This window comes from Trichechus manatus, unplaced genomic scaffold (assembly GCF_000243295.1).
Source record: "Trichechus manatus latirostris isolate Lorelei unplaced genomic scaffold, TriManLat1.0 scaffold00128, whole genome shotgun sequence".
NCBI classification, from domain to species: domain Eukaryota; kingdom Metazoa; phylum Chordata; class Mammalia; order Sirenia; family Trichechidae; genus Trichechus; species Trichechus manatus.
The window spans coordinates 4,600,406-4,627,617 of NW_004444064.1; the positions used below are offsets into that span (position 1 = coordinate 4,600,406).

At 49.3% G+C, this 27,212-nt stretch overlaps 1 protein-coding gene across 2 annotated transcripts in view; it reads right to left on the minus strand.

Moving 5' to 3' along the window:
* The window catches only part of TRPM2 (transient receptor potential cation channel subfamily M member 2), a 103,332-nt gene that overhangs the window by 28,464 nt on the left and 47,656 nt on the right, over window positions 1-27,212 (minus strand). For both annotated transcript variants that reach the window (XM_023739067.1, XM_023739069.1), the window contains 10 exons: window positions 25,607-25,736; window positions 24,781-24,926; window positions 23,651-23,763; window positions 20,508-20,718; window positions 19,964-20,082; window positions 19,181-19,313; window positions 18,561-18,732; window positions 5,217-5,400; window positions 1,289-1,470; window positions 593-725 (listed from right to left, as the gene is read on the minus strand). In XM_023739067.1, coding sequence (XP_023594835.1) covers window positions 593-725; window positions 1,289-1,470; window positions 5,217-5,400; window positions 18,561-18,732; window positions 19,181-19,313; window positions 19,964-20,082; window positions 20,508-20,718; window positions 23,651-23,763; window positions 24,781-24,926; window positions 25,607-25,736 — 1,523 coding nt within the window. The remainder of the gene's footprint in view (window positions 1-592; window positions 726-1,288; window positions 1,471-5,216; window positions 5,401-18,560; window positions 18,733-19,180; window positions 19,314-19,963; window positions 20,083-20,507; window positions 20,719-23,650; window positions 23,764-24,780; window positions 24,927-25,606; window positions 25,737-27,212) is intronic.

Consider the following 27,212-nt stretch of genomic DNA (forward strand, 5'->3'; position numbering starts at 1 on the left):
TAAGAAGCATTGCACAGCCAGGCTTACTCTACTGGGCTCTGATGGGAAATCAAAGCCCTGCTGGTCCTACTAGGGTCAACAGGTTAGGCGTGGAGAGAAGGAAGCAGAAAGGTCTTTTCCCCAACCTGACCTGGCACTCTGGACAGAAGCAGGGAAGGAGGAACAGAGAGTGGGGAGGATGGTGCTGACTGACCCCAAGCTCCAAGGCCCAGCAGAGCTACAGCAAGACCATGCCACCAGGAAGCTCACAAGGCAGAGGGACTGTCCTCAAAATAATCCTGAACTCCGGAAGGGCGCACCCTCCCCGGCCTCCCAGACCTGCTCTCCTCCAGCCCACCTGAGACTCCCTGTCCAGCCTTCCACGCATCCTGGCCTCTAACAGGAAGTCAGGAGGGTCAGCCCCACCCCCTAGCCAGGTGTGAGCTCCTGGGTGGGGACACAGGTGGCTTTTCACATTCCTGTCCATCCCACAGTCAGTGCCCAGTTTTCCTTAGGACCCCAGATAGCCACAGATAGCGTGCTGGGCCCAGGCTCTGATCTGAGGTTTCCCGCCCAGAGGCTACCACTGGGTCTCCCCAGGTGGGACGCGTACTTATTGCCAATGTCTTGGACCCTCTGCTCAGGCCTCCGCTTCAGCTGGTACTGCTGGTTCTGCAGGTAGTTCTCTTTCAGGTAGATCTCCCAGGACAGGAGAGCGGCCTCCTCGTTCTTCTCCAGCTTGTTTTCTGTCAGGTAGACCAGACAGAGGACACATGAACTCCACGTGAGGAGGACAGGTGAGGCTCTGACCTGAAGGGCCCTGGGGGGGAGGACAGGTGAGGTTCTGACCTGAAGGACCTGAGCGAGGGGGTGGGGGGACAGGTGAGGCTCTGACCTGAAGGACCTGAGCGAGGGGGTGGGGGGACAGGTGAGGCTCTACCCTGAAGGACCTAAAGGAGGGAGAGGGACAGGTGAGGGCTGACCCACGGGACCCTGGAGAGGGGGAGAAGAGGACAGGTGAGGCTCTGCCCCACGGGACCTGAGTGGGTGGCAAGGGGTGCACCGGTCATAGGGCTGGTTTCTGAGCAGCAGGAGAAGCTTGCCCACCACCCACTCCAGAGGGCCGCTGAGCACAGACTGGCGCCCGCTAAAGGGTGGGGGGAGACAGGCATGGAGAGAGGGCCCGCGTGGTCTGCATAGCTTTGGAGCATCCAAGATCCTATAAGCGGCACAGTGCCCACCCCAACCACATCTGTGCTCAAAGGTGACCAGGGGCAGCACTAGTGGTGCGGCGGGAGACCCGGCTCACTGAGCTGCTTGTGCCTCTTGGGCGGGATCTTGAGGATGACCCGTCTGACCAGGAGCTGCAGGTGGTTGAGAAGGATGAGGGGTGGTGGGGCTGGGGGCCGGCCATGGTACTCCTCGATCAGGTCATGGCGCTGGAACTTCCAGATCTGGTCTGTGTGCTCCTGCACCTGCTGGAAAGTATAGCTGGCGGGGGCAGAGGGGACTCCAGTTACCCAAGAACAAGGGGCACCGTGAGTGCTCATCCTTATAACCCACACCCGCTCCACGGCCCTGGTATCTGTGATGTTGCACAATAATTTAAGGAAAAAAAAAAATACTACACAGGACAGTATTACCAAGGCAGAAAAGACCGTTCAGCAGGGAAGCTTAATATTTGTGAGCTTCCTGGGAGCCACGGTGAGAAAAAAGGAGCAAATAGATTTTAGATTTTGTCAACCGTTTTAGGGACCAAAACAAAATGCATGTTTATCAGGAGAGAGACATTCTCCCGGCATTTAAAGTCTAAAATGAGTTTATCAGCTGAATCTGGCTTGAGGACAGACAGAACTGGAGGCGCCTTCGACAGGCTTCTTGCAGACACATCTGTCCACATGGTCCGTCCTCTTGCTAATAAACCTCGGCGGAGCCAAGTCCAGGGTGGAGGGAAGACCTCCAGAGGGGAGGTGGGCCTGGCAGGGCAGAAACACAGCTTCCCTTGCTCATTTCCATCCAGGGAGAGTCCCTGCCATCGACCTCCTTTTGGTCTCTCTGCCACAGTTCTTCCAGCTCATGTTCGGGGCCTCTCAACGTTCAGAAAACCAGCTGCCGTGCAGTCGGCTGCGACTCATGTCACCCTATGTGTGTCAAAGTAGAACTGCACTTCCTAGGGTTTTCCATAGCTGATTTCAATTGCCAGGCCTTTCTTCCAAGGCCCCTCTGGGTGGACTTGAACCTTCACGCTTTTGGTTAGCAGCCAAGACTGTTCATTGTTTACACCACCCAGGGACTCTGTGGCTTAAAACAACACTCTGGAAGGTGGGAGTCTCCAATGGGTCTCACTGGGCTCAACCAAAGTGTGGGAACAGCATCTCCAGCCTTTGCTTCTGTTGTTAATCTCCCTCTCTGACTCTGACCCCTCTGCCTCTCTCTTTGCCTTGTGATGACACTGGGCTCACCCGGATAATCCCCCATCTCAAGATCCCTAACTTAATCCCATCTGCAAAATTCCTGTTGCCACATAAGGTACCATATTCACAGGTTTCGGGGATTAGGATGTGGACATCTTTGGAGGTGATTATCCTGCTGACCCCAGATACCTATTAAGGAACAAGTCAAATTTGGCCTCTCAATGCCACTTACAAACAGCTGAGCAAATGGATCGGGAGGTGGATGGGTCACACCTGTAAAAACCCTGTGAGTGACAACAAAGCACAAACTCATATCGATGAAGAAATCTCTAACCGTGTGGGCAAACCAAACAGGGAGCCCTCTGCACAGGGGCCAGAACTACTGAGAAACAAGCCTGGGGAAGCCGTGCCTCAGAACAGGCTCAGAGGTGGACTGCAGGGGTAGCCCGAGTAGGTCCCAGGGGGTCCAAGGTCAGGTGGAGAGGGTGCAGGGGGGCAGGGCTATGGGCAGAACCCCCAGGGTCATGAGGGTGACAAGTGTATTCGGGAAGGTGGAGAAGGGTGACCCTGAGCAAGGTCCCCCAGGTAGAGCAGTGAGTGCATGAGTAAATAATGCTGTATCCTTACTAGGGACTCCATGCAGCCATAAAGAAGAATGAGACAGATCCCAGCAACCCTAATATGAGCTAGACAAGGCTTCTCATGGATTACATTCATTGAATCATCAAAGTATCCCTGTGGATAGGCACTATTGTTAGCCCTATTATTAAAACGAGGAAACTGAAGCACAGAGAGGTTAAGTAACTTGTCTAAGGGCACACAACTGGTAAGAGCAGAGCAGAGACAAACCCTGGCCATCTGGCCCCAAAACCCAACCTCTTAAAGGCTGTACTCCACGGCCTTTGCAACACTCGTGGCAAAATAAATTATCAAGTAGAAAGAGCAAGTGACAGAGAAAACCAGGTGTGGCCAACTGATTGCAAAACGGTCCCAGTATTCATACCTCTCGGGATCTCTCGGGAAGAGTCCTTGGGTGATACAAATGGATAAGCACTCAGCTACTAACCAAAAAGTTGGGGGTTTGAGTCTACCCAGAGGCACCTTGGACGAAAGGCCTGGCGATCTACTTCCAAAAAATCAGTCCTTGAAAACCCTGTGAAGCATAGTTCTACTTTGACATGCATGGGGTCCCATGAGTCGGAGTACACTCAGCGGTGACTGGTATCCTGTGGTAGTGCTCTCTCACACTGACTCCGCGTGGCCAAATGCTGCATTTTGGCAGACGGGATGCTAGCCTACTTGATCCAAGTAGAGAGTTGAAAAAGCAGTTGTATGCCTCTGCTTCTGGTCTCTCTTAGAGCACTGCTGTCACAGGGAGAACAAGCCTGGGCTAGCCTGCTGGAGGATGAGACCTTGTGGAGGAGAGGTGAGTTGTCCTAGCTGGGGCCATCCTAGACCAGACAGCCCCTGGCCCACCCACCATGCCTGCAGATGCAAGTGGGAGCCCAACAACCAACATCAGCCAAGCCCAGCCAATATCAGCCAAGCCCAGCCAACATCAGCTGAGCCCAACATCAGCTTAGCCAACATCAGCCGAGCCCAGCCAACATCAGCTGACCCCGGCCAACATCAGCCGAGCCCAGGCCAGATCAGCAGAACATCCCACTGACCCACACACCTACGCGAAATAAGGCGTGGTTGCTGCTTCATGTCCCACAGGTTGGGGATAGTTTGTTACACAGCAATAGCTATGTAAATATGCACCTAATCGTATATGCCTCTAAATCCCTCAGAAAATGGTTGCCAGGACCCTGACGGTGGGGTCAGGAGCCCTGCTGAGCCCCATGCTGCTGTAGCATTGAGTTCTTTACATCTGGAATGCAGGTAGGTCTTACTTGCAGAGAAAGAGAAGCATTTTTAGTAAACACTGGCAGGGCTCTCCTGAACATCTAGAATGAACTAAAGTGGCCAGGTCACTTTGCCACATTCAGCCTCATCCTCCGCATCTGCAAAATGCAGGGACTGCACTACAAATCTTTCACATGCGAGATCTTATTTAGTTTTCACAAAACCCAACCAAACCCACTGGCATCAAGTCGATTCCAACTCATAGCGACCCTATAGGACAGAGTAGAACCGCCCCACAGGGTTTCCAAGAATGTAAATCTTTACAGAAGCAGACTATCACATCTTTCTCCTGCAGAGCATCTGGCGGATTTGAACTGCTGAACTTTCGGCTCGCAGCTGAGCACTTAACCACTGTGCCACCAAGGTTCCTAGTCTTCACAACAACCTGTGAAATAGTATTTTCTCCATTTCACGGAGAACAGAGCAGAGGCTAAGAGAAGTTAGATGTATTTCCCCAGACATCGAGTCCAATCCAAGCTGCTCTGTGTGGTGGCTGTGCCCCCGTTAGGGAGTCCTGCCCCTCCAGGGTGAGCTGCGCCCTCTCCCTGTGAGGTGCCCATTACTCCACAGGCCAGGCGTCTGGCAATTGTGAAACACAAACCCCCTTCTGCAGCCCCACGGGTTCCCAGGAAGGAGAGGGAAGGACAAGATTTCAACGCTGCCCCACGGCAGCACACAGAGTTAAACAGGACACGTCCCTTCAGTAAGAATCCCTGGTAACAGACCAGGCTCACTGGCTCAGTGGCCCTGCACGTTCCGACCTGGGTGTCAGGGAGGTGCCCCCAGTTGGTTCCCGGGCTCAGGGGCCAACTGTCTGCAGCACACAGGGAGACTGTGGGAATACAGCCCCTGGGAAAGCCTGTCCCATCCCACTCACCTGCACCAGCCCACCCTGTGTGGGACAGGAGGACTCACTTGAACATGGCGATAAGGAGGTTGAGCAGAAGGATGTTGGTGAAGAGCAGATACAGACAGAGCAGGATGACCGTCAGCCACTCAGGGAAGGCAGGCTCATGCAGGGTCGTATCACTCTCTGGGCACTTGGGCTTGTAGGGGTCTGTGCCGTTGGGGCTGCAGTGCTCAGGGTCGAAGTTCACTCCTGGAGTTAGAAGGGGGATGGATAAATAAAACAACAGAGTCACACATGGCCCATTGTCAATGTCTCCGGACTCTTGGAGTGTCCTAGCTGAACGGGGTCCCTAAGGCCATCCAGTCCTCTACTGAGGATGTCCACAGGCCTGGATACCTGAGCACCTCGGTGACCTCAGCTGTCAGTTTAGGGCTCAGAGAAAGTCTAAAAAGAGGCCTCTCTCTACTCCCAAGCATTCTCTGCAGGCAAGAAGGTGGCTACTAGGGAAGCCTCAGGAGCCAGATGGTACTCTGGGTTGGCACATCCTCTGCCCAAGAGCCACCCATCCCTCTACTAGGGCTTTTCCTGGACCCCAGCCAGGGGCACTACAAGGCTGAGGCTGGGGCTGTGACCATCAGTAAGATATAGGTGCCAACACTGGGGAGTTTAATTCAGAGAGAAAGATTTTTAAAGGAAAAAAAGAACAACAACAGCAAAGAGAAGGGGGATGTGAAAAAAGAAAAATGCTGCAAAAGCAATATACTGATAAGTGGAATTGGTGATGACAAAAATATAGTCCCATTTTTGTAAAAAGTAAAGGATATATAATATAGAATAATAAATATAATCAGCTTATATTCTCTAAGGAAACATACTGAGTACAGGCATACTTCATTTCATTGCCCTTTGCTTTATTGCTCTTCACAGATACGGTGCTTTTTACAAATGGAAGGTTTGTGGCAACCCTGTGTCAAGCAAGTCTATCAGTGCCATTTTTCCAACAGCATGTGCTCACTTGGTGTCTCTGTGTCACATTTTTGTAGTTCTCACAATATTTCAAACTTTTTCATTATGATTATATCTGTTATGGTGATCTATGATCAGTGATCTTTTATGTTATTATTGTAATTGTTTTGGGGCACCACAATCCATACCCATATAAGATGGACAACTTAATCAATGTTATGTGTGTTCTGACTGCTCCACCAACTGGCCATTCCCCATCTCTCTTCTTCTCCTCAGGCCTCCCTATTCCCTGAGACATGACAAGATTGAAATTAGGCCAGTTAATGACCCTACAATGGCCTCTAAGTGTTCAAGAGAAAGGAAGAGTCTCACATCTCTCACTTTAAATCAAAAGCTAGAAATGATTAAGCTTAGTGAGGAAGGCCAAAAGCTAGGCCTCTTGTGCCAGTCAGCTAAGTTGTGAATGCCAAGGAAAAGTTCTCGAAGGAAATTAAAAATGCTACTCCAGTGAATACATGAATGATAAGAAAGCGATACAGCCTTATTGCTGATATGGAGAAAGTTTTAGTGGTCTGGATAGAAGATCAAACAAGCCACAACATTCCCTTAAGCCAAAGCCTAATCCAGAGCAAGGCCCCAACTCTCTTCAATTCTATCAAGGCTGAGAGAGGTGAGGAAGCTGCAGAAGAAAAGTTTGAAGCCAGCAGAGGTTGGTTCATGAGGTTTAAGGAAAGAAGCTGTATCCATATCATAAAAGTGCAAGGTGAGGCAGCAAGTGCTGATGGAGAAGCTGCAGCAAGTAATCCAGAAGATCTAGGTACAATAATTGACGAAGGTAACTACACTAAACAACAGATTTTCAATGTAGACATAACAGCCTTATATTGGAAGAAGATGCCATCTAGGACTTCCATAGCTAGAAAGGAGAAGTTAATGCCTGGCTTCAAAACTTCAAAAGATAGGCTGACTAATAGGGGTTAATGCAGCTGGTGACTTTAAGTTGAAGCCAATGCTCATTTACCATTCTGAAAATCTAGGGCCCTTAAGAATTATGCTAAATCTATTCTGCCTGTGCTCTATAAATGGAACAACAAAGCCTGGATGACAGCACATCTGTTTACAACCTGGTTTACTAAATATTTTAAGCCCACTGTTGAGATCTACTGCTCAGAAAAAAAAGATTTGTTTCAAAATATTACTGCTCATTGACAATGCACTTGGGCACCCAAGAGTTCTCATGGAGATGTACAAGGAGATTAATGTTGTTTTCATGCCTGTTAACACAACATCCACTCTGCAGCCAATGGATCAAGGAGTAATTTCAACTTTCAAGTCTTATTATTTAAGAAATACATTTTGTAAGGCTACAGTTGCCATAGAGAGTGATTCCTCTGATAGATCTGGGCAAAGTAAATTGAAAAACTTCTGGAAAGGATTCACCATTCTAGATGCCATTAAGAATATTTGTGATTCATGGGAGGAGGTCAAAATATTAACATTAACAGGAGTTTGGAAGAAGTTGATTCCAATCCTCATGGAGGACTTTGAGGGGTTCAAGACTTCAGTGGAGGAAGTAACTGCACATGTGGCAGAAATAGCAAGAGAACTAGAATTAGAAGTGGAGCCTGAAGATGTGACTGAATTGTTGCAACCTCATGATAAAGCTTTCATGGATGAGGAGTTGCTTCTTATGGATGAGCAAAGAAAGTGGTTTCTTGAAATAGAATCAACTTCTGGTGAAGAGGCTGTGAACATTGTTGAAATGACAGCAAAGGATTTGGAATATTAACTAAACTTAGTTGATAAAGCAGCAGCAGGGTTTGAGAGGATCAAACAACATCACATACTACAGAGAAATATTTCATGAAAGGAAGAGTCAATCTATGTGGCCAACTTCATTGTTTTCTTATTTTAAGAAATTGCCGCAACCACCACCTTGATTACTCAGCAGCCATCAACATTGAGGCAAGACCCTCCACCAGCAAAAATGTTACAGCACTGTGATGGTTAAGATTGTGTGTCAACTTGGCTAGGCCATGATTCTCAGTGTTTTGGCAGTTGTATAATGTTGTGATCACTTTCCTGTTAAAATCTGATACGTGATCACCCCCATGATGGAATCTGCTGAGTGGTACTGGTTGGGGCAGGGCCTGTGACAGCTCACCACCCCCTCAGCCTTCATCTCCCCACCCTCCTCTGCCTACTTCTTCCTGCTCCCCTCGCCAGAGTTTTTGTTTGTTCCAGATCCTGCAGGTGGCTCCCGTTCATCTGCCCTTCTGTTCTTGGGACTTGGGCTAGCGGCTTGCTGGTGATCTTGCCTGCCGATCATCAATCTTCACAGCCTGTGGCAGCACTGCTCTCCAGCCTGCTGATCTTGGGTTTGCCAGCCCCTGCGTCTAGGTGAATCAGGAGAATTTTCTTTCCTGCTACTTGGACTTGGGACTTACAGCCTCTAAAAACCGTGTGAGCCATTTCCTTGATATAAATCTCTCTTTATATATATATGTGTGTGTGTGCATGTGTGTACATACATATATATACTCTTTATTGGTTTTGCTTCTCTAGAGAACCCAGCCTAAGACAGACTCGCTGAAGGCTCAGATAATGGTTAGCAAGTTTTACCAATAAAGTATTTTTTTAATTAAGATATGCACATTTTTTAGACATAATAGACTAAACTCAAAGCAAGAATAAGGAAGGAAATAAATAAAGATTAGAGTGGAAATAAATGAACCAGAAAATACAAATACAATAGAGAAAATCAAACAAAAGTTAGTTCTTCGAAAACATCAAAAAAATTGACAAACTTTTAACTAGACTGACAAAGAAAAAAAGAGAAGACTCAGATTACTAAAATCAATAATAATGACAATGGAAACATCACTACAGATCTTACAGAAATAAAAAGATTATGAGGGGATACTATGAACGACAATATGCCAACAAGTTAGATAAGTTCAATGAAACAGTCAAATTCCTAGAAAGACACAAATTACCAAAACTGACTTAAGAAGAAATAGAACATCTGAATAGACATAAGAAAAGGTTGAATGAGTAATTTTAAAACTTCCCAGAAAGAAAAACTCATGCCCAAACAGATTCACTGCTGAATTCTACCAAATAGTTAAAGAAGAATTAATACCAACACTTCACAAACTCTTCCAAAATACAGGAGAGGAGGAATGTTTCCCAACTCATTCTCTGAAGCCATTATTACCCCGATACCAAAACTAGACAAAGACATCACAAGAAAACTACAGACCAATATCCTTTTGGGATATAGGTGCAAAAATCCTTAACAAAATCCTAGCAAACCAAACCCAGTGACATATTAAAAGATTATATACCATGACCTAGTGGAATTTATCCCAGGAATGCAAAATTGATTAAACATATTAAAATCAGTTAATATAATACACTATAGTAGGGGAAAAAGGTGACAAGAACCACATAATCATTTCAATAGATGCAGAAAAAGAATTTGAAAAAGTCTAACACTCTTTCATGATAAAACAACTCAACAAACTAGGAATAGAAGGGAACTTCCTCAACCTGATAAGGGGCATGTACAAGAACACCTACAACAAACTTCATATTAAATGGTGAAAGATGAAAGCTTTTCCCCTAATATTGAAAATAAGACACAGATGACCATTATCCCCACTTCTATTCAATATTATATTGGAGGTCACAGTCAAGTCAATTAAACAAGAAAAAGCAATAAAAAGTATACAGATCAGAAAAGAATAAGTAAAACTGTTTTTGCAAATGACATGGTCTTGTGTATAGAAAATCCCAAGGAATCAACTAAAAAACTATTATAACTAAGGAATGAGTTCAGCAAGACTTCAGAGTACACGATCAATATAAAAAAACTTAATTGTATTTCTATGCGTTAGCAATAAACAATCTGAAAATGAAAGTAAGAAAACAATTTAATTTGCAATAGCATCAAAAAGAATAAAACATCTAGGAATACATTTAACAAAAGAAGTGCAAATCTTATATGCTAAAAACTACAAAACATTATTGAAAGAAATTAAAGAAGATATAAATGAAAAGATATCCCATGTTCATTAATTGGAAGACTTAATATTGTTAAAGAAGGAATACTACCCAAATTGACCTACAGATTCAGTGCAGCCCCTATCAAAATCCCAGCTGGCTTTTTTGCAGAAATTGACAAGCTGATCTTAAAATTCACATGGAATTGCAAGGGACCCAGAATAGCCAAAATGATCTCGAAAAAAAAGAACAAAATTAGAGGACTCACACTTCCTGACTTCAAAACTTATACTACAAAGCTAATCAAGACAGTGTAGTACTGGCATAAGTATAGACATATAGATCACCTTAATAGAATTAAGAATCCAAAAATAAACCCTAACATTTATGGTGAATTGAATTTCAGCAAGGAGGCCAAGATAATTCAATGGGGGAAAGGAACAAGCTTTTCAACAGTGGTGCTAAAACAGCTGAATATTCACAGACAAAAGAATAATGTTAGACCCTTATGTCACACCATTAACAAAAATTTACTCAAAGTGGGTCATAGACCTAAGTGTAAGAGCCAAAACTATAAAACTCTTAGAAGAAAGGACAAGAGTAAATTTTCGTGATCTTGAGCTAGGCAATGATTTCTTGGATCCAGCACCAAAAGTACAATCAATAAAAGAGATTGATAAGTTGGGCCTCATCAAAATTAAAAACTTTTGTGCTGCAAAGGACACAGTCAAAAAAGTGAAAAGACAATCCACGGAATAGAATAAACTATTTGCAAATTATATATCTGGTAAGGGACTTATTTTCAAAACACAGAGAATTCTTAAAACTCAATAATAAAAAAATAACCCAGTTGAAAAGTAGGCAAAGGATTTGAGTAGACATTTCATCCCCACCAAAACACACACACACACAAATGGCTAATGCACATGGAAAGATGCTCAACATCATTAGTCATTAAAACCAAAACCAAAACCAAAACAAAACCACTGTCATCGAGTCAATTCCAACTCATAGCAACCCTATAGGACAGAGTAAAACGGTCCCATAGGGTTTCCAAGGAGCACCCGGTGGATTCGAACTGCCGACCTTTTGGTTAGCATCCAAACTCTTAACCACTATGCCACCAAAGTTTCCAATTAGTCATTAGAGAAATAAAAATCAAAACCACAATGTGATACCAAGTATGGTTAAAATTTTTAAAAAGACAATAACAAGTATTGGAGAAATTGGAACATCATATATCACCAGTGGGAATGTAAAATGGTGCAATTGTTTTGAAAAAGTTTAATGGTTCCTCAAAATACTAAACATAGATTGATCATATGAGCCAGCAATTCCATGCCCAGATATATACCTGTCTTAGGCTGTGTTCTCTAGAGAAGAGAAACCAATGAAGCGCATATATATATATACACATATATATATGTAGAGAGAGAGAGATTTATCTCAAGGAAATGGTTCACACAGATATAGAGGCTGGCCAGCTTCTCCTGACTCATAGCTGCAGGAGCTAATGAATCCAAGATCAACAGGCAAGACGGCAGGCTGCTGGCTCACAGGCTGCAGAGGCCAATGAACCCCAAGATTGGCAGGAAATACAGCAGACTGCTGGCTCAAGTCCCAAGAACCGGAGATCACACAATGAGGAGCCAAAGCCAGTGAGCTTTGCCAGAATGTGCATATATATTTCATGTAGGCCATGACCCTGAGGAAACTCCCCTTGCAACTGATTTGCTGATCATATCAGATCACATCATGAAGGTGATTACATTATATCACAAAATGGAGGATAACTACATCATCACATGACTGCATAACTACATCATTACATAACTGCCAAACCACTGAGACTCATGGCCATACCAAGTTGACACACAATCTTAACCATCACAGTCCACCCCTTGACAACTTGGCACCTATATAAATCTCCTTAAACCATACACAATCTCTAAATAAAGACAATTACAAGTCATACTTCCACCTAACATGATACAACTGACATGCGTACCACAAAAGATACACTGGCCCCATTTACATCTTATATTTTATAAGTGAAGAATACAAAAATATTTGATTGCACACGAACAAGAAAGAACTCCACAATTACAGTCCTCATTTCTGCAACTAGTCACGTAGTCGTAACTGGTGTCTACAACCACCTTCTTCAATCACCCACTCTGTATTCCCTTTGCACTCACCAAGCACCTCAGCTGGTTATAGTTCTTTGCCTGGTGAAGTGACAAAACCTTCATTCCTGAAGGGTCTGGGCCATTAGCAGTCATGTCAGAATTAGGTTGTTAGAGTTTTCCATGGACTTTAATCACAGGGCATGGTAGTACTAAGAGATATCCTAAGGGATCTCCTGTATTCTAGAAATACTCTTCTTCATAATCAAAATCAATCACACCAGACAGTATGGTAACTCCTTTCTTTGCCTGTTGATTCAGAGGTATGAGGAGCCCAAAGTGGCTGCGTTCCATTCTTAACTTCCAGTTCAATGGAATCCATGTTGTGCCTCCTGGTGGCAGGATTCCTCCCTTTGGAATTAAGACCTCTAGACCCACAGAACATAGGATCGTGGAGACAGGAAGCAAAAAAATTGCAAGCGGGTCACTAGGGGTAAATAATAGTAAGTGGGTGCCACTCCCATTTCCACCCCTTGATTCCTGGACCCATGAATCCTGGCTGTGGAAGAAATAGCACCATATATTAGATGCCGGTCTGGAGTATATACAGTCTCCTGGAGAACAATGCCCCATCCCTACAAGGTATTTCCACCTAGCTGGTGCTGTAACTGTGTCTTTAGAAGGCCATTCCATCATTATCAAGCCAGCTGCTTAATGATGATGGGTAACATAGTAAGAACAGTGAATTTCATGAGCATGGACCCATTGCCACACTTCATTTGCTGTGAAGTGAGTCCCTCGATCTGAGGTGATGTTTTGTAGGATACCATGACAGTGGATAAGGCATTCTGTAAGTCCATGGATGGTAGTTTTAACAGAAGTATTGTGTGCAGAGAAGACAAATCCATATCCTGAGTAAGTGTCTACTCCTAATAACAGAACGCTGCCCTTTCCATGATGGATGCAGTCCAATGTAATCCACCTGCCACCAGCTTGCTGGCTAATCACCTTGAGGAATGGTGCCATATCAGGGACTCAGTGTTGGTCTCTGCTGCTGGCAGGTTGAGCACTTATCTGTGGCTGTAGCCACATTGGCTTTGGTGGGTGGAAGTCCATGTTCCTGAGCCCATGCACAACCTCCACCCCTGCTACCATGGCCACTTTGTTCAATGATGGGAGTGGCTAAGGAACGAAGATGACCGGTTTCCATTGAATTTGTCATCTATCCACTTGATTGTTAAAATCCTCCTCTGCCGAGGTTACCCTTTAGTCAGACAACACCCAGTTCATGATGGGCAGCTCAGGCCACATGATGACTTGGTGGCCCATGGTTAAGCATTCAGTCTCTACTAAGGCCCAGTAACAAGCCAAAAGCTGTTTCTCAAAAGGAGAGTAGTTATCTGCAGAGGATGGCAGGGCTTTGCTCCAAAATTCTAAGGGTCTGCTCTGTGATTCACCTATAGGTGCCTGCCAAAGACTCCAAACAGCACCTCTATCTGCCACTGACACTTTGAGCGCCATTGGATCAGCTGGATCATATGGCCCACGTGGCAGAGCAGCTTGCAGAGTAGCCTGGGCCTGTTGCAGAGCCTTCTCTTGTTCTGGACCCCACTCAAAACTAGTAGCTTTTTGAGTCACTTGGTAAATAGGCTATAGTAGCACATCCAAATCAGAGAAATGTTGCCTCCAAAATTCAAAGAGGTCCACCAGGCATTGTGCCTCCTTTTTAGTTGTGGGAGCAGCCAGCTGCAATAACTTATGCTTCACTTTAGAAGGAATATCTCAACATGCCCCACACCACTGGACCCCTGGAAATTTCACTGAGGTAGAAGGCACCTGAATTTTTGTTGGATTAATTTCCCACCCTCTAGCACACAAATGTTTTACCAATAAGTCCAGAGTCATTGACACTTCTTCCTTACATGGTCCAATCAGCATAATATCATCAATGTAATGGACCAGTGTGACATCTTGTGGAAGGAAAAGGCAATCAAGTCCCTTCAGACTAAATTATGACACAGGGCGAGAGAGTTGAAATACCCCTGAGGTAGAACACTGAAGGTGTATTTCTGGCCTTGCCAACTGAAGGCTAACTGCTTCTGGTGCTCCTTTGAAGCTAGATTTGAGAGGAATGCATTGGCCGGATCAATAACTGCAAACGAGGTACCAGGAGATATATTAATTTGCTCAAGAAATGAAACCACATATAGAACAGCAGCTGTAATTGGAGCCACCATCTGGTCAAATTTTCAATAATCCTCTATCATTCTCCAAGATCCATCTGTTTTCTTGCACAGGCGAAATAGGTGAGTTGAATGTGGATGTGAATCACCACCCCTGCATTCTTTAAGTCCTTGATGGGGTAGTAATCTCTGCAATCCCTCCCAGAATGCACTATTGCTTTTGGTTTACTATTTTGTTAGGTAAGGGTAATTCTAACGGCTTCCACTTGGCGTTTCCTACCATAATAGCCCTTACTCCACATGTCAGGGATTCAATATGGGGGTTCTGTCAGTTGCTGAGTATATCTATTCCAATTATCCATTCTGGAACTGGAAAATCACTACAGGATGGGTTCAGGGAACCACTGAACCCACTGTGAGATGAACCTGAGCTAAGACTCCATTAATAACCTGACCTCCATACACCCCCACAAACATCAACGGGCTACAGTGACATTTTGGGTCTCCTGGAATTAGTGTCAATTCAGAGTCTGTATCCAGTAATCCCAGAAAATTCTGATTATTTTCTTTTCTCCAGTGAACAGTCACTCTCATAAAAGCTGTAAATCCCTTTGGGGAAAGCTGGGAGAAAGATTAACAGTATAAATTTTTGGCAGTGTAGTGGGATCCTTCCTCAAGGGGACCCAGCCTCCCCTTCATTCAAGGGGTTGTGGGTCTGTTAACTTGTTCCAGTCTGGGAATTGATTGAGGGACCATGACTCTCTATTCTGGCCATTTGAGTTAGACTGCTATTCATTGGACCTAGAATTTTTCCACTTGTACGGATCAAGTAAATATTTAGTAGATTTCTCATTTATTTCACTTGTAAGGACACCATGACTAAGTAGTCAACACCATAAGTCCATACAAGTCAGACTATTCTGATTACTGCTTTAGCTCTGCTGTGCATTATGGTAACCACGCTTATCTTGTCTTTGCTGATTTAGTGCCTCCACTTGACCCCTACTACCATGGAGTCCAATCAGTCCCATTGTAGTTCCACGTTTTAATTCAGTTATGGCAGCTCCCACTGTCAAATCTGACTTACATAAAACAGCAATCACAGCAGTCTTCAAGGATGCTGGGTCTCCCTTCACCAATTTGTTGCTCACTGTTGTGGTAATAGGTGTGTCCTCTGGGCACTCCATGAATGAGTCTGTGGGTCCAACCTGATAAATCCACCCTAATATGCCAATTTCCCTAAGCCTTTGGATACCTTCTTCTACAGTATACCAAGGCAGGTCTGGTACTTCAACATGATTTAGTGTAGGCCACCACTTAATCCATGCTTCAGGGAACCAACCAAATAAACTATTAGATCTTTTCCTAACTTCTCGAGCTGAAACATTAAATGAAGAATCTGTGCTTAGTGTGCCCATATAAACTCAGACTTATCCAACTTTACATTCCTTGCACCATTATCCCACATTCTTAATAGCCATTCCCATACATATTCCCCAGGTTTCTGTTTGTACAGATTAGAAAAATCAAGTAGTTCTTTCTGAGTGTAGCGTACCTCCTCCTGGGTCACAGTTTGTACTTCACCTTTTGGGGCTCATTGGGACTTAAGTCTAGTTATAGGTCTAGAAGCCAAAATGGGTGGTAAGGATGTGTTCTGAGAACATTCAGCAATGTCTTGTAAGGCATCTGCTTCAGGTGATGCCCCAGGCAATGACTCAGATGCTGCCCCAGGCGATATCTCAGACAAAGGTTCTTCAAACACAGCTGGGTTAATCTCCTCAGATGGCGGTGGAGCGGCTAATGGTTTTACTTGAAAGGGTGGCTTATCAGACAAAGATGGAGTAATCTCTTCAGATAAGAGTGAGAGGGATGGTTCTGTTGACAGGAGTGATTCAATGGAATTTAGGGGCTCAGTGTCCCCAGCTTCCTGATTATCTGCCCATATGTCCCCGTTCCATGTTTCAGGATCTCATTTCTTCCCAATCAGTGTTCTCACTTTAGCTTCAAACACCATTTGAGGTTGGGAATTCAACTGAAATTGTAATTCAGCCACTCTTAGGATAAGACTCTGGGTTTCATTTTTGGCAATATCAATTATGTTACTTCAAGACGTAAGGCTTTCTTTCAGGGCACAAGTGGCAACTTTGAGATTATTTATGCAGCTCTTGAGCTGTGACTCTGAAGCCCTGAGGTCATCTCTTTTTTTCACCACTTTGTGTAGTGAAAGTAGGACCAATCAACCAGTCTTCTTATAATTCTCATTCTGACAAAATTTTAGAGAAGTATCAAACATGCGATCACATAGAACCTTGCCTCTCACCAACACTTGATGTATTGTTGGTGATATTTTGCATATTTCTATTGCCACCTCACACCATGGATTAGCAGTGCCCTCTTTACTTCTGGATGGAGAGTCATCAACATCTTTAAGACTTACCAGACTTGAGAATGAATTTAGAAAACTCATCTTTACAATTTTGTTTCTCTAGAACCACTCTCAGTACGTAATGTCTTAGGCTAGGTTCTCTGGCAAAGCAAAACCAGTGAAGTGTATATACATATATAAAGAGAGATTTAGCTCAAGGAAATGACTCATGCAGTTGTAGAGGCTGGCAAGTCCCAAGTCCATGGGTCGGGCATCAGGCTGGAGGCTTCTTTTGACTCACACAGCTGCATGGGCTGATGAATCCAAGATCGGCAGGTAAGACAACAGGCTGCTCGCTCACAGGCTGCAGGGTCCAATAAATTCTAAGTTTGGCAGGCAATACAACATGCCGAAGGCTCATGTCCCAAGAACCGTGTGCTGAGGAGCCAGATGCAGCATCCAGAGCAAGCAAAAGCCAATGAGTTTTGCCAGAATGTCCATATATATTGGATGCAGGCCACACCCCTGAGGAAACTCCCCTTATAACTGATTTGCTGATCACATCATATCACATCATGGAGGAGACTGCATTATATCACAAAATGGAAGATAATTACATCATTACATAACTGCATAACAGCAGCATTACATAACTGCCAAACCACTGAGAATCAGGCCAACCAAGTTGACAGACAACCTTAACCATCATAATACCTAAGACAATTAAAAATGTATGCTCACACAAAAACTTGTACACAAATGCTCATAGCAACATTATTCATAATAGCCAAAAAGTGGAAACAACCTAGATATCCATCAACTGATAAATGGATAAATAAAACGCAGTATATCCATACAAAGAAAATTATTCAGCTACAAAAAGTCCAGAAGTACTGATTCTTGGTACAACATGGACAAACCTTGAAAGCATTATGCCAGGTGAAAGAAGCTAGTCACAAAAAACTATATATCATATGATCCCTTTTATAAGAAATGTCCAGAAAAGGCAAATCTATAGAGATAGAAAGTAGATTAGCAGTTGCCTAGGACTGGTAGGTGGGGGAAGAAATTTGGGGAGGATGAGGAGTGACTTCTAAGGATACAAATTTCTTTTTGGAATGATGACAATGTTCTAAAATTAGATTATGGCGATGTTACACAACTCTGTAAATATACTATAAATCATTGAATTGTGCAATTTATATGGGTGAACTTTATGGTATGTAAATTTATCTCAATAACACTGCTTAAAAACAAAACTCACTATATAAAAAGTGTTCTCTTCCTCCAGAGAAAGAGGAAGTTATTTCTGGCTGGGGGGAAAGGAAGAGTAGAAGTAGAGGGGCATCTTGTGCAGGAGAAGGGGAGACATGTCAGCAGATGCCCTGGTGCCCTGGTCACACCTGATCTCAGCTGTGGCCACAGGGGACAGCTCAGGCTTGTCTCATGCTGACACCCTCCCACCTCAAGTGGGTAACGTACACACCTTTCACTTTCTACCTCTACCGTAGGAAGGGCCGGGAGTTAACATTCCCAATGGGTCAAGTGAGAACCGCTCCAGCCCCCTCCTCTGTCATTCTGAGCTTTCAGGAGCCCCTGCTGGAGGCTGGCTTTATTTCCCAGCAATGATCTCAATATCTGCTCCCTTCCGTTGCTTTTCCTCCTCCCCTGCCTCCCTCTCTGCTTCCTGGGGTCACCTTCCAAATATACCCTGAGCTCCCAGCCCGTGTCTCCTGCTCTGCTTTCAGGTCCCCGGTGTCCTACCATCAATGTAAGCTGGGATCTGCCCAAACATGGTGAGGTATGAGTGGTAGACAACCCCTCGGAAGATCCAATCCACCCGGTTCTCGTTGTGGATGAGGATGGCCTGCTTGGCCACTCCAAAGGACACGACCCACACCGCCAACAGGAAGAGGAAGAAGAAGACGTCCTTCATCTGCAGAGACAGGTGGCACGATGGATTGGACCCCACACCTGCCCCCAGGCACTCTCCCCCCAGACGCCCCCAGCATGCTCAGCAATGGCAGGAGAAGCCACTGACACCCACAGCGTAGACAGTGAAGCCCAGACCACACACTCAGACCACAGTAGTTGTGTGCTGACACCCTCTCTGGGTGGAGCACCTCACGAGGCATAGGAGGGGTCAGACATAACCATGACCCAAAGAGGGAAGCTGTAACAGAGGGCTGTGGACATTCAGAGAGAAGAATCGGAGAAGGTTTCCTGGAAGAGGAGACATACGAGAAGGATGTTTCAAGGCGTGGGAGCCCCAGGGGCAACGTCAGGAAGGGGGAGCCTAAGGGGTGTGCTTAAGCCCCGTCCGCCTCGCTTGCATACAGCATGGACTTCCCCCAGCCCAGGTGGAAGGCCCCTCACCCCCTTACCATCCGCTTCACGATGATTATCTTGGGCCCCAGCGTCTTACTGACGGTAAAGATGTGCATCAGCCGGAGGCAGAACATGATGAAGTCCAGGGACAGGATGATCCGCCCAGGGTACAGCGTTGCCGGAATGAGCCTGGCAGCCCGGGGCAGAAGCAGAGACACCTCCTCACCTCGCTGCTCCCTGGGCAACTGGCAGCGGCTCCCAGAGCCTGTGGGACCTCTGAGCACCAGCCCCTACTTCATCTGCCCAGTCCAGGCAAACAGCTCTGGGAGACCCTGGACCCCAATGTTTTAAAAACTGGTGTGAGATCGAGGGGGCAGAACCTCCAGAGAGGACGGGCTTTTCTTCCAGAAGTTCTAGAAGCTCACGCTCAGGCAAGGAAACAAGGTGGCTTGGCCTGGCCCCTCCTGCTTCATGGTCAGTCCTGGAGAAGGGGCCATGGTGTCTCCAACACACGGGGCCTTAACAGGCAGTGGAGTGACCTCGGGCACCAGTGGGAGGGAAATAAGGAAGCCAGAAGACCCCCGGGCACTGGGCCAGCCCAGTGGTCAATGCTGATGGCCCACATGCGGGCAGCTTTCTGCAGTTTACAGGGCGCTTTCCTGGGCATGTCCCACCATTGCTCCTTCCCACAATCCGAGAGTAGGAGGGGCAGCTTTCCTCATACACCCATTGGACAGGTGAGAAGCGGGGGTCAGAGAGGGGCAGCCTTGCAAAGGGCAGCAGGGCTGGGACCCCTCCTGGGGAGTGGCGAGAAGGCAGAGGGGTTCCTGGCTTCTCACCTGCAGGTCAGCCCTGCTATGAAGAGCAGGATGGCTCCGACGTCCAGCTTATTCCAGAAGTCGCTGAAGTACAAGGAGGCCATCTTCAGCAGCCCGAACCCGTTGGGGTTGTAGAAGAGCTACTGGGAAGAGAGACGGTTAAGGGGCGGCCTGATGCTTTGTTCTTAACATGAGTAGCAGCCACCCACCCCCCCATCCAGCCCTGAGGGTCCCATCAGCCCAGTCAACTCCATCTTCTGCCACCAGGAGCTGGCACCATGGGGACGCAGTGGGGACACCCCCTTCCCAGGGGAGGGAGAAGACACCCCAGTTCCCATAGAGTCACAGACGGGTGCTGCTAGGGTGAGGGGTGGAATGGGGAGAAGCAGAGAGGTGGGGCACGCACTCTTGGGGGAGAAGAAGGAGGGGAACGGGCGGCACAGGGACTGCGTGGGGCTCAGTGGGGATGGGCCTTAGCCAAGGGTCCCCATGAGAAAGCGAAAAGCCCAGGGGCGAGGGGACGGGGGCTGCCAGGACCAAGGGCTCCAGGAGGGGGGGGCCGCACCTGCCGCGTCTCCTCGCACACCAGCGAGAAGAGCCAGCAGTAGACGATGCACTCCCGCCAGGAGGGCGAGGCCTGGAAGTCCACCATCAGCACGTGGGCGAACAGCCAGAGGAAGGCGAAGTAAGAGAGAATGTTGAGGTGGAAGATGACCACAGGCGCGCTGAAGAAGGCCCGGACGCGGGCTGACCGGTCCGACTGCAGCCTCTTCTCCCTGCGGGCCAGGGCATGGAGAGCGCAGCGCTGCAGGGTCAAGGGTGGGGAGGAGGGCCCTCGCCCTTCAGAGCCAGGCGCTGGGCCCCAGAACCTCATCGCTACCAGGACGGGTGTACAGCTCACACCGCAGCTGGGCCGAGGAGCCAGGACACAGCCTGGTCTGTCTAAATGACCACAGGGAGGGACAAAAGGGAGACTTGGCCAGACAAGGCAGGAAAGAGGTGTCCTCATGGGGACCCCCAGAGACGGCCCTCTGACTCAGTTTCACTGGGTCTGGAACAAATATCCAAGTCCTAACGGCCAGTCCAAACCAGCTGGGAAGTCGGGGTATTCCAGAAGCAGATGCTGACCAGTCAGGAGTACCAGAGGCTCTCAGAAAGTCACATCTGGGGGAGGGCTGGGGGAGGAGCTCAGAGCGGGATGGGGCTGACACCTGAGTGGGGCAAGGACTGGCGAGGAGCAGGGGGAGGAGAGGCAGCATCGAGCCAGGACCCTTCAAACCTTCACTGGCTCAGCCCCTTACTGCTCTCGGTGACACTGGCAGAGTGTGACCTGGGAACCCTAGCTGCTTGCATCATGAGCATCACCACGTCCCTCCAGGAGCTCCAGCCCGGCTTGAAGACCCGACTTGGCCCAGGTCCCATCTTGCTGTGGTCCTGGACGGTGACCCTCCAGGCCTGGGCTGCCCACCCAGGAATGGGGCCCCTGCCTGGCAGTTCTTTCTCACAAGGTGACAGCAAGGACCGCGGGGCAGAGTGTGAAGCACTCCACCCAGGGCCTGCTGTATGAGGACCACCAGGAACGCAGGCAGAGGCTGGGCTCTGGTGGCAGACGGGACCCTACTGTCTTCTGGGAAGGTGGGAAGAGCAAGCTGGCTTTGGAGTCTCAGCCAGCTGCCCACCTCTATGTGGACCCTCTGCCCTGCTCACTCCAGATGCCCTGACTGCTCAGGCACCTGGCCCCTCATAGCGCCACGGTGGCCAGCCCACGTCCAGGAAGAAGCGGTGGGGGAGGGTCTGGCACTGGCCTCCTGGCTAGGACCCAGGACCAGCCAGACTCAGGTGGAGTCCCTGTGCCTTGGGCTCTACACAGCAGAGACGGCGCCGGCCTGGTCAGCCTGAGCCCGCGAGAACATCAGGGGGTGCCAAGCCTCCCATCACTGCTGACCAACACCCCTCTCAATAGCAAAAGAGTCACAGGCCACAGCCTCTCAGCCTGGTTTTCACCACAGTGCTTACTGCCCCACCCTACACTTCAGGTCCGGTTTGAGCGCTGGCAGAGACTGAGCCCATTGGCTCTACCCATCCCAGGGGAGCCAAGGAGAGAAACAGGCCTAGCTCGTGGGGGGCAGGCGCCTGAGACACATGGCCATGGTGCCATCTGCCCCTGCCGGCTGTTGGTGCTGTTATCAAATGCCTTCCACAGCCCTGCACCATGGGCCTCTCAGGAAAGGGCACACGCACTCACTCCACCTCGGGGCAGCATAGGGCAGCCCCAGACACACGGCCCAGAACCGTGCTCCCATCACCCACAGGGGACACCAGCCCCAGCACTGAGCCTCATCACCCACAGGGGACACTGGCCCCGGCACTGAGCTCCATCACCCACAGGGGCTGAACTCCATCACCCACAGGGGACACTAGCCCCGGCACTGAGCTCCATCACCCACAGGGGACACTGGCTCCAGAACTGAGCTCTGTCACCCACAGGAGACACTGGCCCCGGCACCAAGCTGTGTTATCCACAGAGGACACCAGCTCTGAACACTGTGCTCCCGTCACCCACAAAAGACACCAGCCCTGGCACTGAGCTCCCTCACCCTCGGGGGACACAAGCCCCGGCACCAAGCTCCGTCACTCACAGGGAACACCAGCTCTGAGCACTGTGCTTCTGGCACCTGCAGGGGGACAGCAGCCCAGGCACCAAGCCCCCATCACCTGCCTCTACCTGCCAGCAGGGTATTCTCCAGACCAGAGAAACGCAAGCTAGGCCCGTGGAGCCCAGACCAGCTCCAAGAGAGGCACATGGTCGGGAGGGCAGTGAAGGAAAATGTCCCCCACAGGGAAGTCTGGAGCAGTGCTCAGCTCCACGGCTACAGCAGAGCAGTCACATGGGGTGGTGTGGACCGGCTCCCCTCTGGCGCCTGAGACTGTTTCCCACCTGCCTCTGTGCTGGTGGGTTGGCAGCTCTGTGCAGTCCATCTGTGCAGGCGCAGGGCCAGGACAGGGTCAGCACATCGCATCCCCCCACCCTCCTCTCCACCTTGATGTTTGCACAGAACAGCATGACACTGGCTTTTAAGGCCTGATGGGGGAGGAAGTTGATGTCGCTTACAAAATAGCAAGCATGGTGCTTGGTGCACAGTGGGTGCTTGGTGCACAGTGTGTACTTGGTGCACGGTGGGTGCCTGGTGCATGGTGGGTGCCTAGTGCATGGTAGGTGCCCGGTACACGGTGTGTGCTTGGTGCATGGTGTGTACTCGGTACACGGTGGGTGCCTGGTGCACTGTGTGTGCTTGGTGCACAGGGTCCCTTGGTGCACAGTGGGTGCCTGGTGCGTAGTAGGTGCTTGGTGCACAGTGTGCCCTTGGTGCACAGTGGGTGCTTGGTGTACAGTGTGTTTGGTACATGGTGGATGCTTGGCTCATAGTGGGTACTCAGTGCACAGAGGGTACACAGTGGGTTCTTGCCACACAGTGAGTGCTCGGTGGTCAGTGCATCATGGGGATGTCCTAAGTGTGAGGTCCCTCCCTCGTGTGTCCTGAACCCATGCATCTCCAGCATTATAGGATTCCATCGGAACTGTGTGGACACATGTTACTTGTTTCCAGTGAGGGTGTTTGGGGAAGGAGGGTCCTAAGTCCTTCGCGCCCTGGCCACCCGAGCCACCCGGCCTGCCGCAGTCCCAAAGCCCTGCAGCCCAGGAAGCACCTGAAGGAGACGAGGCCGGTGAAGAGCAGCGGGAAGACCAGCATGCACAGCATCACCTGCCACAGCCCATTGTCCACACAGAGCTGGCCCCACCACACCTTGGTCAGGAAGGCCTGCGGACAGACAGACGGGCACCATCAGGAGAGCCCTCGCCCACCCGGGACACCCCCACCCACCACGCTAACACTCCTGTCCCCCAGGAGTAGTAGGGACAGTCCCCAGCCAGGCAGGAGCAAGACCTGGTTTGGCTCATGTGTTTGCACCTGTGACATCGGGTGGGGAGATGTGTCTGCTCCGTGCATGTGACGTTCACACCACACCACACAGTCAAGTCCTTCGCACAGTCACACTGCTCCCTGAGCCCCACACCATGACGCAGGCAGACAGCCCACACCAGGATTCACTGTTCAGGGATGGGCTCGAGGTGGCAGGGCTGGCCAGACCCCTCCACGGTGAGTTGGAGAGGCTGGACCAGGCCTCAAACCCAAGCTTGGACCCCACATCCCATCTTTCCTCCATCTCCACCTGCACAATGCTGTCTCTCGGGGCCTCCCAGCTTGAAGCAACAGAGTCTTAGAGCTGGCCTCATTAATCTCTGCAGGCCAGGAACAGGGATGTTCCCCAGTATCCATGCTGGTTCTCAACGGAGATGGCAGATGACATGAAGCCATGCTCCCAAGAAATACCTCATCCAAGGGAGCACTTGCTGTAGTTGCCCGGGCAACACTGGAGCTTGCCTCCAGAAGCTTCCTGCACCCAGCTGCTCTGGGGACCCTCTGACCCCTCTTCTCTCCATTGGTCCCTGAGAATTCATGGGTAGAGTGAGGGCTAGAGGGGCATTAAACACAGGTAGGGGGATGGACGCCTTGTTCCCCAAGATCCCCAGGGAGAACTGCCTGGTGCTCTGTGTGGTAACATCATTCTTCATGTCCCACCAGCCACCTGCTTTGCTTAGCTTTGGTTTCCTGCAAAATGGGGGGGAAGACTCTTCCAGGCCTGGAGCAGCTGGCCGAAGGGTCAGGTGCTATCCCGAGTCACTGAGATCTGAGATGCATGCTGTCTGTGAGTAAGGGGCTATGTTCCCCAGAAGCACCCGGGAGCCTGTCTTGGGAATGGGCCCTCTCGGCCACCTGGACACCTCCGTGAGACACAAACTTCATGTGCTTGGCTTCAAGAGCGAGCTTCAGACAGGTGGTCTTCCCCCAGGCCTCGGACACTCGGATGAGCAGCTTCTGGGCCCGCTCCTCATCCTTCCGGTAGCACTCAGTGAAGACCCCTGATTGGAGCAGGAAGATGCACATCAGAACACAGGTGGCTACCCCAAAGCCCTGGAACAGCATTAGGGAGAGGCCCCTCCAGATGGCACCTCTGGACAGGGATAAGGGGGCAAGACTACCACCAGGCAAAACAGTGGGCCTGACGTCCCAAGGCACCCAGGCCTGAGGAGGATGACCCAGGGTGACACTGTGACCTGGGTCCCCTCAGGGCCCACATCCAGGGAGAAGGACCCAGGGTGAGGGCATGCAGGACTGATACTGTGACCTGGGTCCCCCCAGGGCTCACATCCAGGGAGGAGGACCCAGGGTGACACTCTGACCTGGGCTCCGTGGGGCTCACATCCAAGGAGGAGGACCCAGGGTGAGGGTGGGCAGGGCTGATACCATGACGTGGGTCCCCTCAGGGCTCACATCCAGGGAGGAGGACCCAGGGTGAGGGTGGGCAGGGCTGATACCATGACCTGGGTCCCCTCACGGCCCACTTCCAGGGAGAAGGACCCACGGTGAGGGTGGGCAGGACTGATACTGTGACCTGGGTCCCCCCAGGGCTCACATCCAGGGAGGAGGACCCAGGGTGAGGGTGGGCAGGGCTGATACCATGACCTGAGTCCCCTCAGGGCTCACACCCAGGGAGGAGGACCAGATGATGTCGTGACCCAGGCCGGCCCGTGGGACTCACCGATGGCTCTCAGCTCATACTCGTCCGCCAGTGCCAGCATCTCCTCTGAGCTGTCCGTGTCCTCCTCCTCCTTGGACAGCTCCTTCAGGAGCTTGCTGCAGGCCAAGGCCGCCATGATACAGTCCTGGCTCTGGGGACCGGGGGCCACAGTGAGGAGCCTGGAGGGCATACGAGGCTTCACCCAGCCTGAGGACCCCCAGTGTACCACCCAGAGACCCCAGCAGTACCACTTGCTGGGCAAGTACTCTTCGTGGCCTTGTCTATATAAACAATTAGAGTCACTCCAAAGCAACATGCCACACCTTTCTGGTGAGTCTGTCTTCTGCGATGGCCAGCGGGAGTGGTCCACACTCCAGGCTGCCTGCCTCGAACAGAGCCCAGCACAACCCTGCAGGCATAAGTCCCAATGCTCCATGGGTGTCTGGTCAACCCCAAACATGGGTGGAGGGTCAGAGAGTATCTCGAAAGGGAGAAACAGGGACTGGGCCCACGCAAGTCCCAGTCTGGGCTCAGGATGCCTGCTTCAATGGCACTCCCGGTCCTGGCCAGTCCCAGGCACCGAAGGGGCTGCAAAAAGTCTCCAGGGAGGCTCCCCAGAGCATGGGCGTCTGAGGGGCATGGCCTGGGTAGGAGCCCCGCTGGCCAGGGTCTGGGGGTGAGACCGGCCCAGGACACGGGATCAGCGTCAGAGCCTGGGAACACATACTTGGCCTTCCCGTCCCCGAGACGGGCAGCACAGGGAGCATGAGGGAGTAACCCTGAGATGGAATCAGAGTCAGCTCTGCCACTGACCCGCCTTGTGAGCCTGGGAGAGTCTTCAACCTCACAGAACCTCGGAGAAGGAGGACCCTGCAAATCCTGCTTCCCTGCAAGGGACACTGGGGAGGGAGGGATGGCCCCTTGAAAGTGACTTGGAAACACAGACATAGCAAATGAGGGACCCTCTTTTTGGGAAAAAAAAAAATTATACAATTGTACTTTCTCTTTCCCAGCAGAATCACCTTTAACTGGAGGAAAACCACAACGGAAATGACTTGGACCTACAAGTACGGTCGATTCTAATTATCCCAGGTAGTCATGTTCTATAAAAGTCGCTTTGATCACTGCATTAGTGAATCCAGAAACACTGCTCCAGGGGACATACAGCATTCCTGCAAGCCTCTGGTCACAAGAGTTTCATGAACCGATTGATACGTAAGCTTCTGTTATGTGTGTTTCTGTTTAAAGACATCTTATCTAACACACATTGTTGATTCATTTAACATTGAACTCATAGCCAACAGCACCATAACTCATGCCTGAATTAAGCTTACCTAAAGCACGTCTTTTCTCCGTAAAACACATCACAGCCTTCTTGGGCTTAGGAACACTAGATGGCACTTCAGCACTATGCTTGTAGGACCGTTTCAAACAGTGACATCACCGACGAAATGCACAGAAATGCAAAAAACATGGCACTGAATAGACTGTGAAAAGGCTCCTTGTTTGTAGCATGAGAATTGAAACAAGAAGGCAGAGTGTCGCCTTGCTCCACCTCAGCTGGGAACATGAGTGTTGGGCAACTAAGATTTTTTGCCACTCTGTGCACGTCCACAAGAGTATTGAC